General features: G+C 38.9%; 3 protein-coding genes across 8 annotated transcripts; 2 read left to right on the forward strand and 1 right to left on the reverse strand.

The window, feature by feature from the left end:
• Positions 1–261: 261 nt before the first annotated feature.
• Positions 262–4,157, forward strand: rhof (ras homolog family member F). Its single transcript, XM_046374357.1, has 5 exons — positions 262–702; positions 976–1,063; positions 2,227–2,336; positions 2,640–2,774; positions 2,980–4,157. Exons 1-5 carry the CDS (start codon positions 568–570, stop codon positions 3,142–3,144), a joined length of 633 nt encoding a protein of 210 aa, XP_046230313.1. The 5' UTR covers positions 262–567; the 3' UTR covers positions 3,145–4,157.
• An 840-nt stretch (positions 4,158–4,997) lies between these two features.
• Positions 4,998–11,313, reverse strand: tmem120b (transmembrane protein 120B). Of its 2 annotated transcripts, none has more exons than XM_046374348.1 (12): positions 11,182–11,313; positions 9,413–9,531; positions 9,008–9,124; positions 8,840–8,899; positions 8,624–8,719; positions 8,424–8,513; positions 8,215–8,280; positions 8,000–8,061; positions 7,022–7,114; positions 6,663–6,727; positions 6,327–6,395; positions 4,998–5,925 (listed from the first exon to the last, which is right to left on the reverse strand). In XM_046374348.1, the coding sequence occupies exons 1-12, from the start codon at positions 11,242–11,244 to the stop codon at positions 5,809–5,811; spliced, it is 1,017 nt and encodes a 338-aa protein (XP_046230304.1). In that variant the 5' UTR covers positions 11,245–11,313; the 3' UTR covers positions 4,998–5,808. The 2 variants fall into 2 exon arrangements, with proteins under 2 accessions (XP_046230304.1, XP_046230305.1); XM_046374349.1 differs by lacking the exon at positions 11,182–11,313 and adding an exon at positions 10,456–10,591.
• morn3 (MORN repeat containing 3) lies at positions 10,476–13,878 on the forward strand. 5 transcript variants are annotated; one of them, XM_046374350.1, is made up of 7 exons: positions 11,302–11,394; positions 11,650–11,715; positions 12,224–12,392; positions 12,576–12,733; positions 12,829–12,988; positions 13,092–13,276; positions 13,422–13,878. In XM_046374350.1, exons 3-7 carry the CDS (start codon positions 12,248–12,250, stop codon positions 13,485–13,487), a joined length of 714 nt encoding a protein of 237 aa, XP_046230306.1. In that variant the 5' UTR covers positions 11,302–11,394; positions 11,650–11,715; positions 12,224–12,247; the 3' UTR covers positions 13,488–13,878. The 5 variants fall into 5 exon arrangements, with proteins under 5 accessions (XP_046230310.1, XP_046230311.1, XP_046230306.1 ...); XM_046374351.1 differs by lacking the exon at positions 11,302–11,394 and adding an exon at positions 11,413–11,431; XM_046374354.1 differs by lacking the exons at positions 11,302–11,394; positions 11,650–11,715 and adding an exon at positions 10,476–10,594.
• Positions 13,879–13,898: the final 20 nt, after the last annotated feature.

The raw sequence follows: 13,898 nt of genomic DNA on the forward strand, positions 1-13,898 counted from the left end.
CAATGGAGGTTAGATGATTAGCTGCACATTTAGTCCCCATTCACTGTCATCAGAGCGTGCCTTCATGATTTTGTCGACAAGAATCTAAGAATCTTACTGTAGAGATAAGTGTGACTTCACTTCAGCATTAGAGTGTTATCTCTCACGCACCGTGCTGTGGATAGAGGCAGTGCAACAGAGAGAACCCACCCAGAAAATACAATGAGCAAGCAATGTAAGAGGAAGTAAGAACAGCCAGACTCAGCTACTCCATATGTGCAACTGAGCCACAGCTCTTGCTCATACTCAGAGATGCTTTCAGAGAACAGGCTGATAATAGGACAGGAGAGAAGCGTTGGTGGGTCAATTAGAAACAACTTCAGTGACAGGAACAGGAAGTGGTGAACAGAAAATGCTACCTGGTTAAACATGAGGCTCGTCTGTTCCTCTCTCTTGACACAGCCTGTGAATCATCTCAGCCTTTCCAAATATAGATTAATCAGACTTTGCCATGTATTCAACTTAAATCTGAAGGGAGTATTTTCAGCCCCGTCCTGCCTGGCACCTGTTTGATTGTTTGGAGGCAAAATGACACAAAACGGTGCTGGGGCTGGTAAGGGTACCGCAAAAAAGGGAGAAGAACTTAAAATTGTGATAGTGGGAGATGGAGGCTGCGGGAAAACATCACTTCTGATGGTTTACGCCAAAGGCGATTTTCCAGAGGTAAGAGGAGCTTCCATGTCAATATATCAGTACATGTTTTTTCAAGCCATAAATATAAAATCACATTGAAATTTGAACTTATCTCAGCCCTGTTCTTAAATCACATGAAGTAAAATTAATGTGAGCTCCATTTCCTGTTCAGATGAGGATCACTAATATGTACATACTCATAAGTATAGTCAGATAAAGTCAGAAATATGAAACAATATATACATATACATTATAGCTGTACCATGAAATGGAACGTTTTCTCTTGTGTGTCAAAAAAAACAGAAATATGCCCCATCAGTGTTCGAAAAATACGTAACCACTATCTCTGTCGGAGGGAAAGAGATAAAGCTCAACCTGTATGACACAGCTGGTAAGACTCTATCATAAATCACCTCCATGTTGAAACGTCTGTGATTCCTTGTTTTAGTATGAGCGCAGTACCTTCACGTTATGTGGAAAAGGCATCAGGGTTTGGAGCATGCTGTGCTCAGTGCTCACACACTCTTTATATTCCATTGAATGCGATGTAATAGAAACACTGCACAAATAAATGATCTCATAGGAATGTCAGAGGTTTTTTTTTTAATCTTTGTAAATATATTTAAGTTCAGACATGGCTCCACTATGCGTTCAGGCACTGGGAGACACAGAGGAAGCGGTAAAGGTTGACGTTGATGTCAGAGCATCATCAACATGGTATTTCAGGAACTGACCGGCTGTTAGCATGTTAGTAACTAATGACAAACTGTTATGGAGTCATGTTTGGAAGCAAATTTAGTGCGAGATATGTTTTTTAAATGTCACAAATAAGCAAAATTCAAGAACCTAAACCAAATAAGATCTCTTTATTCCTTCTGATTGAATGTGCTGAATGTCTGCTTTAAATTCCTTCATATTTTCACCATGACTGTACTTTATTTAGTCACCAACCAATATTAGATTCAGGCTAATATTTGTCATTTGTAAATGTGGCACTTCAAGGGTAGGGCTGGGCATCAAACATGATTATGATGATTGAATTGTGTTTGAAAAATGTCATTTGTACTGAAAGTAGTCAGATTCTCAGGTAGTTGGGCTCTGATCTGAGCTGTGAACTTGTGATTTTGTCGATATTTGTTGTACTCAATGATGAGTTCACATTTGGCACATTAGGATATCAAGAACTTGTGGTTTGTGTTAGTGTTAAGTTGAGATATTTTCTGCATTTCAAAAACTTTATGTCTGTGGAAAACATGAAGTTCCTGCGTACAGTTTCCCAGTCATTTTCAGGAAAAGTTCAGACAGATTATACTGACAGTTTATCTTCTGTAGCATTGCAGCAGGGTGGCTTACATCAACTGAAAAGGAAGCCGAAGGCAGGATGTGGTTTTAAGCATCTACTCTAACCCTGTGACATACATCATATCTTTATGTTCAGACTGTTGCATCCACAGCAGAATTTCTGTTTAGCCTTACTGTTCTTTGTTAATTACAGTTGTGTGCACTCGTTTACATTTATCAGATAACAAGTATTGTATGTCTTTATTCTTTTAGGACAGGATGACTACGACAGACTACGGCCGCTCTCATATCAAGAAGCTAATCTGGTTTTAGTCTGCTTTGATGTGACCAACCCCACCAGCTTTGAGAATGTCCTGATTAAGGTAATAATTTATAAGATGAACAAGAATGTCATCATTTAAGTGGAGGTCAGATTCAGTTAGTAAATAATTGTTAGACTCTGGTGTGTTGGTGTTGGCTGCATTCTTCAGGCTATGATTAACTCATGCAGCTGAGCATGTGGACATTAACCCTCATGTGTGCGGGTAGGACACAATGTTGTGCTTGGCCTTTCTCTGCTCAGAGCTGCTTCCAAATGGTCCAAACGAGTACGCATGATGAGCAAGTCTGATGCTAACAAGAACAGACAATACTATAATGGAGATCCTTAAAATCTGTTTACCCAGTGGTTCCCAGAGGTGAAGCACTTCTGTCGGGACATTCCAATCATCCTGATTGGCTGCAAGACTGACCTCAGGAAGGATAAAGAGTGTGCGAGAAAGCTCAAGGCCATGAATCAGGATCCCATAACTTACACACAGGTAAGGCAAGAAGATGTGTGCACATCTGTAAAAAAATGGGTCTGTGCAAGAGGAAGCATCTTACCGAAAACCTGTAACCACATTTAACTGCCACGGTTTCAATACAATCAGATCTCTGCCAAATGTAAATTGTTTTCTTTACTCTTCAGCTGTATAACACAAGCATACAATCTAATTCTTTGTGTTGGGTCGATTCGGCATGTAGGGCGAGGAGACCCGGCAGCAGATGAACGCAGAGCTCTACCTCGAGTGCTCGGCGAAATATCAGGAGAACGTGGAAGACATTTTCAGAGAGGCCACCAGAAGAACTTTGGCCTTCATTCGAAAACAGAGGAACTATAAGAGGAAGAAGAAATGTGTGGTTCTGTGAAGAGAAAAGGACAAAGGACCTTGTTCACATTGAGAGTTGTTGGAGATTCAGAGACCACAGATGCTTGGAAACAGCTGTATGGTTCAGAGAGTACTCATCAGTCCCTGTCCTGTAGTGAAGTCATCCTTTACCACCACAACAACATGGCTAATGACAGAACTGGAAAGATAATTTAGCAAGAAGGTGCAGCAGTGGGGAGATTTCCCAAAGTGATATTCAACTCAAAATGCCCCTTGCCTTCTATATTTTTACTTTTGTAAGGGAAATATAATTTGTAGTATTTTTATATATATTTTTTTTTCTAACAGAAAATTTTGTACTGTTTCCAGACTGGTATGCTTTATCAAAACACCAGGAATTTGAAGTTAGTTATTTTATCTTGTAACTGTTGAAAGGTTTTCATAATGTCATGTAATGTGGTTTAAAAACTGTGGGTGGATAATAAATTCTCAGATGAAATAGTTGTTGAAATGCAATATATTCATGGTACTGTAGCTTTGAGAGATGTGATAAAAAAAACTTTGATGTACAGAGTTTCAGGAAGCACAAAAAAATGACTTAGAACTTGTTTTGGAGCTGTGTCAACTAGAAGCACATCTCTTATCTTTACCAACAGCGCCCACTAGTGTTGCAAAAACTGAATGTATGAAATGGCTGCATTATTAAGGCATGAGGACCGCAACCGCCTCAAATCTGAAATAAAGTTCTTTGTGCACAAGAAACACAGAAATATTGTCAGTTTTTAATTATGTGTTTAATTTTTAATATTTCTTTTTTTTTTTACAACAATGTACACAGACTGAGAGAATGTCAACTGTCTTGTTACCGTTCATACTCAGGCACCAGTTACAGTCTTGAAATGGACAATGAAAACATTAATGTAAGCTACATCATAAACACGAAATCAAGTTGTTTTGTGCGTGATGGCAGCTCTCGCATTATGAAATGTAACACTTCGGTCTGTAACTTCAAATATTCCCTCAATAATAAAAGTGATGCGTGATTCTCTTCAACATGATTGCACTGTGGGAAATGACAAATGAGATGCTACTATCTTCTGATTTTTCAAAAAAAACAAAAAGGAGAAAAACCTCTTTTTTCTTGAGTATGACAGGCTGGGAGGGACAATAAGGCATTTGAGACCTGACATTACTACAGCTGTTTGTTTGAATCCATCTGAACTTTTAGCTGAAAAAAGAGACCCTTGTGTAGTACTTTCAAAGATGAACAAGAAACTACAATGAAGTAGAGCAGAAGCTCCAGATTTGGTCAAAAGTTAATTCATACAAATACTTTATTTAATTTGCTAATAGGAATTTAAAAAAAAACAAAAAAACAAACAGCACATTTCTAGTTATCCTTCTGTATCTACAGTCCCAGAGCTAAGAGCAGCATTTGATCGTTAAACATTTCTGCAACATCACACAACACAAGAAGGGAACTAGTAGCTTTTTTTCCCCCCACTAATATTAAATCCAAACTGTGTGCAGACTTCAAGTAAACTGAATTTTACATTTGCTTGAAAAAAAAAAAAAAGAGTTAGCCCATTAGTGATAATAAACCTACGTATCCATTATAATTTGTTAGTATTATGTTAATGAGACCACTACAGTGCGACAACTAGGGCCGAGTTCACACAGAAACCTCCTTTAAGCCTCTCTGGACCAACTGTTTTCGCAAACACAGTTCAAGTTTTTATGTGTGTGTTCTTTTGACTTAGCCACATAACCAAACTTAAGCGTTAGATCATACAACAACAATTATGGCTTTTGTAACCACAGCCTGAAGAGAGCAGCTGTACAAATTGCATTCCCTTGTAGTCCAGTGTTAGTGTGTGGCTTTTTTTTTTTTTCGGAACTGGATAAAAAGAACAGAAACAGAGCTGCCAATAACTCCAGACAGACAAAATACATCCAATGGAGATTATTTTTTGTTTTTCTGAAAAGTGAAGTTAAATCTGGGCAGTCAAGTGTCAGGTTTATGTCTTTTGGAATAGAAGAACTAAATCTAGTTAAAAACAAAAACAAAAAAAAAATACTGATAAGCAGTGAAATAACACAACAGGAAGTTGAGACCCACATGTAAAAAAAATTAGACAACTGGAGAAATGAAGTGCAGTGCCATGTCGAACAATTCTGTTCAAGCCACAGAGACAGTTTGACAATTACTACTTCACAGAAGTATGAAGCACGTACGTGACAGACGTTAGGTCTTCAAAGGCAAACTAGATTCTGTTCATCGATGCTACCTGCCCTCTTTTAGTTGCATATGATTTGAACAAAGGCTCTCTGACAGATTCATGCACTAACACAAACATCCACATAAAAACGCATTCTTTCCACTCACTTCTTTTTTTTTTTTTTATATATACAGGATAAAGCGTCAAACTGTTCGTCTATCAGGCGAACGCCACTTGATGTGTCGCGACCGTCTGTGCAGCAACATCGATGATGAGCCATTAGAAAGCAGAAGCCTGTTGGCCAGATACTTTGGATGGACGCTGCTGTTGTCATCAAAGCCTGAGAGAAACGGCGGTTTCACGGTTTCAGCTTCGTCTTTTCTCGGCCTGAAGAGACTGTGGTCAGTCTATCAAGCGATTGTGCGCGTTGCTTCAAAACTACTGGCCGTTTGTAAGAATCTGAGGTGTCTCGCTGAGTTTTTGCATCAGTCATTCTTTTGCACCTTTTCCTGGTTTTTCTGAACCTTTTGGTGGACGACTTTCAAAGTGGTGAGGAAATTTCCCAAGAACAGGACGAGAAATGTCAGTGCCAGCATAAATACCTGAAAGTACAAAGACGGAAAAATGTTTTATTCCAAGACAAGTCGTGGCATGTGTTTATATAAATGAAACTACATCTGGATTTGGAAATGTTGAATGGTTAGGACATATTGAATAGGTGAATTAACTTCTTTTTCTAAACACTACACAAGACCTTATCATAGGTAACTTAAAATAAATTGAGTGTAGCATGTGAGCTGCACATGTCTGTTGGAGACAAACTCTCCCTGCATGTCTTTTGACTTCACTTCAGTGGCAAACTCACATCACCAACTCCTCAAATGTGCTTGTGTGAACACTACGTTGATACAGGACAGGCATAATGCACAAACGTCAAGCTTTTTCTTCTGAACCAAACAATTTTTAATCTGTCTCGACGTGTCTCTGCCAGTGCGGTCTTTACCTGCCACTCCTTACAGTCCTCGTGTCCTGCCAAACGAAACAGGGTCACCGAGTTGTACAGCTGCCAAAACTGTGAAGGAAGAGGACGCATTATCTTTCATAAAGTAGCTGCACACTCTGGCTGCAAAGTAAATTCTGTTCATCTCCTCAGATGAGGCAGAATTGTGTAATTGTGTGCTCTTTTAATCTGCTTAATCAAACAATGACTGCTGGTTTAAAAAGGCACCATGTGTGACCTTGTGCAATGTCCTCCTGATTTTAAAATACTTGGAATATGGCGTTAAAGCTGAAGTTTGATAATAAACAAATGAAGAGAAAAAGAAAAGTTTTTACTTACATGGCCAAAAAAGAGGAATGGCAAAAGAAAAGTGAGGCCTCTCCACATCCAGGACTGAAATCCCTCTGCAGAGACACAAAACTCTAACAGTGACCTTGGGGACAACATGACACAGAATACTGGGCTCTAGCTGTTGCTCAGACATGTCCACACAACAAACTATCATCAAAGATGGTCTGAGAAGCAGATTCACCAAGGTCTTACTCAAATTACTCCTGACATCTGTGCGGCAACCTGCTGATGTTAATAGCTGCCTCCATCGCTCACCTTTACCCTATTTTTCCCTGACAGAGCCTTGCAGATGGCTCAAGAGTGCAAACGATTGAAATGACTATCACCAAAAATAGCTTACAACCTACCCACTGTGAGGTCCAGCTGATTTCTCTCTCCCAAAGCTCGCAGCCTGTACAAGCAGCCGCTCTGGTAGTAATATTGAAGGAACTGAACGAAGCCTGGAGGACAAATGGATGGCAAGAGTTACAGATTACGGCACATTGAACAAATCATTTTAGGACCAACTCAGTACTGGAAAGGAAAACAATTTTTGGAGGACTAGCATCAGCTTATCACTAGTTTCAAACATTATTTGATGGGGAATAAAAAAAGTCAATAGCAGCCTTTGATGTGAAGCTTTGCACTCTGAAATGGGGTCACTCTGTCCTCAAAACAAAAGTACAACAAAGTTACGTTATGTCATGTTAAGCTGAAGTTGATAGGTGAGACTTCAAAAAGTCCATCTGACTGTTTTCATTTGATTTATAACCTAAAACCCTGACCCCATCACATCATGCATCTGAATGCATCTTCCTTTTCTGCATCTCTGCCACTTGCTGAGCTTTTGCATCTGACTGCTTTGATGTCATGTTTAAGGTCGGGTTCTGTCCTCAGTTACTTATTCTCTTATCTCCTCCTTTTTAGCTATTAGCAACACAGTAGAACAGGTAGAACTGAAACTTTTGTTCAGTTATTAGTACAAAGATGCATCTATAACAACAATTCTTCAGAAGAGGGACAACATGTTTTAACTCCTAAACATCACACCAAAAGGAAGAAATTACTGCTGCTTTCTGAGGAAGAACGACCTGTTGGTACTAATACCAACAGGTAAGCACAGCACATTTTTAAAATATACATTATTTTAAATAAGAAACTGTCTCACCAAACTGCACAGACCAACTGAAAAGATTGTATGAGTGGAATGGATGCTGATTAAATAAAAATGAAATCAAACCATGACACAAAAAACACCTAGAACTCAGAGAGCCCACAGCATACTGTATGTAAATAACAATGAAATGTATTGTGTTCCAAGTCTAATGAACAGATTAAAGTCTTACTTTGATATATAGAGAAGGCGAGGAACTGGCTTCTGAACATCTGATACATGGGCCCCTCTGGCCTGTGAAAAGACACAAGGTAAAGCAAAACTGAACTGAACGAAGAAACTGCAGATTTTACTGCCTTAGAAGTCGCTAGTCCGCATGTTCAGACAAAAGTTCAAACAGGATCGCTGAGGCAACATGTCACTATGAAATCAAAGACAAGAACTCACCAGGTAAGCATCACACCAGACAGAAAGGTGGATACATAATGATGAGACACCCACCAACCTTTGATCCTGAGGAGCACAGGGAGAGATAACAACTGTATAACCCAGTAATTCAGCAAGAACATCTTCAAAATACAAATTATATCATAGAGAAACCATTTAATTGTATTTTCAATTAAGTTTTTGAAAAAGAAATAAGAACAAGCACACACCTGGAGCCATTGCTCATGAGGATACTTTCTCTTATGGTCAATGTGCAGTAGTACCACACCAGCAAAAAGTTGAAGATTTCATCAGTGACTCTAAACAGAAATAAAGATTTTTTTTTTTTTTTTTTTTTTAAAAGTGAGCCCCTCTTCCACAGTTTAATGAGTCAAAGACAATAATGAATGAGGTGGAAAAGTCCTCTCACCGACAGTTGAGAAAGAAGAGGCAGGTTATTGCTCCAAACATCAGGATTATTGTCATATAAAGCTTGAACTTCTCGTACTCGTCTTTGTAGGCGAATCTATGGATATGAATGGAGGACAGTGGGAAGATGGGAAACAGACACACAAATACACACATTCAGAGTTTAAACCCTTTTAAATCATTTCATGCTGCCCTTAAGGCTGAATACTTCACTTACTTTGCCTGGTTGCTGAGAAGCGTTACATTCACATTGCCCAGGACCAAATTCAGGTAGAGTCTGAAAAAAAGACACACACATACACAAAAACAAAATTGAGAAATAACATTGTCTGTAACGCTCAATGAAAAGTAGATATATATATACATAAAAAAACACTGTACTTACCCATTTTTCTTTGGCAAATATGCTTCCATATCAAAAAACACATTTTCTTTCTCTTTGATCTGTGTTTTGATGTCCGCTATAAGTTCCAATTCTTTCTCATCACATGTTTTTGCACACCTGTGAAGGAAAAACAAAATGATCATGATTGTGAAAAAGTATAGAAGAGAAGGAGGAATATCTTAAAGCTCCCCATGAAGACGTTTCTTTTCTTCTCAGAGTGATACAGATAATAACAATTTAACGTGGCTTTACTACCTGCCATTTCCAGAAATTACTAATTTTGAGTAACTGTAAACCTTGAGTTCCTTTTGTTAACAAAATAAAACCTTTCATTCACACTTTCCACAACCTGTTCAGTAGAAGGAATACGGCAAGGTGTCCCAGTCCTGATCAGAGAATACTTACTTGGCCAAGCTGTACCGTAGGTCCTTTAGACATTTTCTCTGTTTACTGATGGCACTGCTGCATGTGGCCTGAAGGTTGGTGAGCTCCTCAAGTTTCTGTCTGTATATTTTGTGAGTTTCCTAGTGATTAAAAAAAGAAAGAAAGAAAAAGATTCAGTGTGACAAACTTGTCATCCTGCAAACTGAGACAAAGGCAATCACAAATGTATGATCACAAAGCACCGCTGATGGGTGCTCCAACACAGAAATTAACAAATCAAATTTGCCACAGTCCAATGTTATCACTTATTTTAAAGAGTGAAAATGCATCCTAATTCTCAATGGACAACACTGAAAAGCTGTGGGCAAACAAAGTCTCTATTCATGAAGAGATGAAAATGCTTCACACTGTGAAATTTTGTTTGACCCTTCTTTCAGAACACAAACAGTCCATGAAACTTGAAAATACATACCTCCATTTATATGCATGCATGCTGGTAGACATACAAGTCCCCCCATTTCCCCCCCCCAATCTCATTCTCATGCTAATTTTTTATTAGCATAGAATATAGAGAACTGTGTTGTATGGGGCTGTTGAAGCAGAACAAATGTGTTTTGTCAGCTACTGCACATTCCTTTTCGTTTCCTTTATAGGTGTGCTTGAAAATGTGTTAAATGCAGATGTAGACAAAGCACACCGTATTTTGGACAGGGAAAATTAAATTTGATATGGTGGCAAAAAGAATAAGCAGTAATCCATATCCTGACCTTTCGGACGGCAAAAGCAGACAGTTAATCAAACTTATTACGGTACTGTGTTTTCTATGTCTGTGCATCACAGGATTTTCTCATATCATTAGCATATGGCCAATTAAAAGGATCTGTTATTTTACAAGTCTCTTCAAACCCTCTGAGTTAGGACTTGAATCTAAAATGCCATAGACTGAAAAATATAGAATCTGGAAGGAAGCATATTAACAAATATGAATAGGTTTATGTTTCATTAGTTATTCATCAGAGCGTGTAAGCTGCCTTTAAGAAAATCCCCCAACATTTGACAGTCACCTTCATCGTCTTTCCCTACGGAGCAGCTCCACATTTTTAAATTTGACGGCCTCAGTTGTCTGATATCCCACGGGAAGAGGGCTGATGGTGCCAGTACATCACAGACCACACAATGACTTATAACACCTCGAAGTGAGAGGTATTCCTTCCTATTATCGACTACTCCGGTTGTTGTTTCAAGATTGCCAGCTAGCGGACATGAGCTAGCGTGGTTGTGATGTATGATGATGCATTCAATAACTAACGTTACGAATTAATTCACTCAGGCAAAGCAACATAAACAAACGCGTGCAGGTACCTTTACGACCTCCGAGCAGTTTCAGCAACGTTGTAACTTTAGCAGTCTGTTCACATTACTCAGTCGCACAATAGTAGCCTGGGGTAGTTAGCCAACTTAACAATACTGTAGATGCTCATTAGCCGCACAACACACTAGCAGCAAGCAACCTGCTGCTAACGTTAGCGGCTGTAAGCAACGGATGTAACAGTAAAAATAAACAGGATAAGCGTCCAGTGATACGTATTCCATCCTTCGCATATTAGTACCAACAGCGCAGTTATTGGCTCAGTGTTGCGTTTACGGCTGGGATGAGAATGAATGGCGAATATGAAATAGCTATCAAAACTAACGTAGACACTAGAACATCGGCTGTCAGGGGTATCCACGGCAAGCTTCAACCAACAATCTAGCACAGATAATGCACTTGTTGGAGTGTTTTCAGTCACCTGTAATTGTTGATATTCCTCGTCAATTTCCTCCCACTCCGTCTGAAACTTCGGTTTGGACATTGTGGTACAGTAGCTGATGAAGCAAAGAGGACGGCTTCGCAAGGGTCCACCCCGCGTCTCTCTCCTCACACTGACGGTCCACTCAGACGCGTTTTAACAGGGCTGCACAGAACATGCGCACACCGGAACAAAGTGTCTGCAAGCACAGAGGTTGAACGAGATGACAAAATTTTAAAAAATGGTTCAAGTAAATATTAACGATTCAGGCATCAGTTTCAGCTCGGAGTGCACATTTAACTAAAAGTTAAAAGCGACTTTTAATTTACTTTATGCTACACTAACTATAGTACAACATTCTGTTGCTAGGATACAACGAAAGCTCGGCTTCCTCGCGGTCGCTGACTAGCTAGTAAAGTTTGTACCGCTGCCTACCTCTCTGACATGTTTTCTTAATTTATTCGGTAGTTACATGGCTTGAGTTTACCAGCGGATTGAGTTTAAGTAAGTCATCCGTTTGGACACATCGCTAAGGTACAAGTACTTTCCTTCGAATGAGTGTTTGACGTCCTACTTTGGCCGGTGTTACACTGTATAGTAATGTTAGTAACTAGGTTAGCTAGCATTGACTAAATGCACTCACTAAAACTCAGTCTCATTAGATGTTGCGTAACTTTATCCTGAGTGTGTTCATGTGCATCAGTGTGTACCCACTTTTCTTGTTTTTGGAGGAGTTTCGTATTTATTTATATATATATTGTTTATCTATCCACACTGTATATAAAAATTATCAAAACAGACGTTCTCTGGTTATACACATCTAATGTTTGTATTATGTTGTAGTATGTTTTGTATTTAGTTAAACCTTTCACATATATACACAATTTCCCTTGTGCTCTTTTGGCTAAAATTGTCTGTACATTTGATCTCCTGCACCGGAAGAGGGGCAGTGTAGAGCTTTTCTCCTCTCTGAAATGGCCGTAATATAAAGGGAATCTGTACAACTTCACGGGTCTAACATGTTTCATAATTTATGTTACAGGGTTGTCATCAAGCTACCCCCGCCATGCCATATATTAAAACATCTCAAAAAAATCATCCATTCTCAACATTGTTGGATATTAAGTCACAGAAATGTGGACTGCGGTGTGCAGTTTTCTCGGTCTGTGGGAATGAGTACACTGGAGAGTGGCAGGACAACAAGAAGCATGGTAAGATACTGTCATGTGTGAGCTTTTTCATGCTTTGTGTATTGTATGTTATATTTTATTTTGATGTTCTTTGAATTGGTCTTTTTAACTCTACAATGCTGAATCTTCTGTCTGGACAACAAATTTACCCTTGGAAACTCATAAAGAAACCTTAAACTAAAAATGTTTCCTTGCTTTTTAAAGGGAAGGGGACTCAGGTTTGGAAGAAGTCTGGAGCCATCTATAACGGAGAGTGGAAGTTTGGAAAACGTGATGGATTCGGTACCTACAGTGTGTTACTCCCAGAAACAAAGGAGCATGTGAAAAAGTACTGTGGTGGATGGAAAACTGGAAAAAAGCATGTATGTATTTGATATATTGTTTTGTATGCATGCATGCCATGACAGTATATCACTGAACTCTCTGCTACATTTTGCATCATTTTCTTTTTCCTTAGGGGTATGGGACGTATTACTACAGTAGCTCAGCAGTTTATGAGGGGGAGTGGAGTGAGGACCATCGGAGTGGCTGGGGAAGGATGTACTATGAGAGTGGAGATATCTACGAGGGAGAGTGGCTGAAGGACAAGAATCATGGACAGGGCATCATTCGATTTAGTAAGAGAACTTTGCTTTGTTTACATTTTTTTTTAACCTGAAATAGATTAATTCATTTGTCTATGATGAATTTTAAATTTTTGCTTACCAAATTCTGTCCAAGCAAATGGAAATTGGTATGAGGGCTCCTGGCGAGATGGCAAGAAGAATGGTAATGGAAAGTTCTACTATTCTGACAAAGGCCAGCTTTACGAAGGCTTTTGGGTAGATGGAGTAGCAAAATGTGGGACCCTGTCTGATTTTGGAAGGGATGAAGCACCAACACCAACAAAGTATCCAATTCCACAGGTAAAATATTTTGAGTGTGGATACTCTCGGAGTTTACAAGTGGTCTGTCACCACCACAGTCAAATAATCATAGATATCAAAGCACCTTTCCATTGCATTATTGTGGATTAAAATATGAACATGTCTCTCTCTCTTTTTTTTAAAGCTACATCTGGTGAATATGCAGTCGGTTTTAAGGGAAGCCCAGTCAGCCTACCTTGATCAGTGTTGAAGAAAGACAGCCATTAAAACCAACGGCAAGTTACCATGAACCCACACGCTCACTCAGAGAATAAAAAAACAATTTGAAAAAAAAAAAAACCCATAATGTTATTCAGCATGTTAATTTTTGTCAGAACATTTACACCCATACAAGTTGTTCTTGGAAATGAAACAAACCCAAAACATCTGGCTAACCTGATTCAACATGGACAATTAAACACTGTAACTAATCATGATAATGAAAGGTTTGCTGCTAACTATTGTCACAGCTCTCTGAAAGTACCTTTGATCTTGTAAATAGTTAACTGATAAATGAGCCACACTAAGAATGCTCACATGCTGTCTTTGGTTCATTGCTTAACCGTTTATCTAATCATTTAATAAAATACTAACTCCCACAACCAGCCTGAAAGGAAAGTGT

This window comes from Scatophagus argus, chromosome 20 (genome assembly GCF_020382885.2).
Source record: "Scatophagus argus isolate fScaArg1 chromosome 20, fScaArg1.pri, whole genome shotgun sequence".
Taxonomy (NCBI): Eukaryota; Metazoa; Chordata; class Actinopteri; family Scatophagidae; genus Scatophagus; species Scatophagus argus.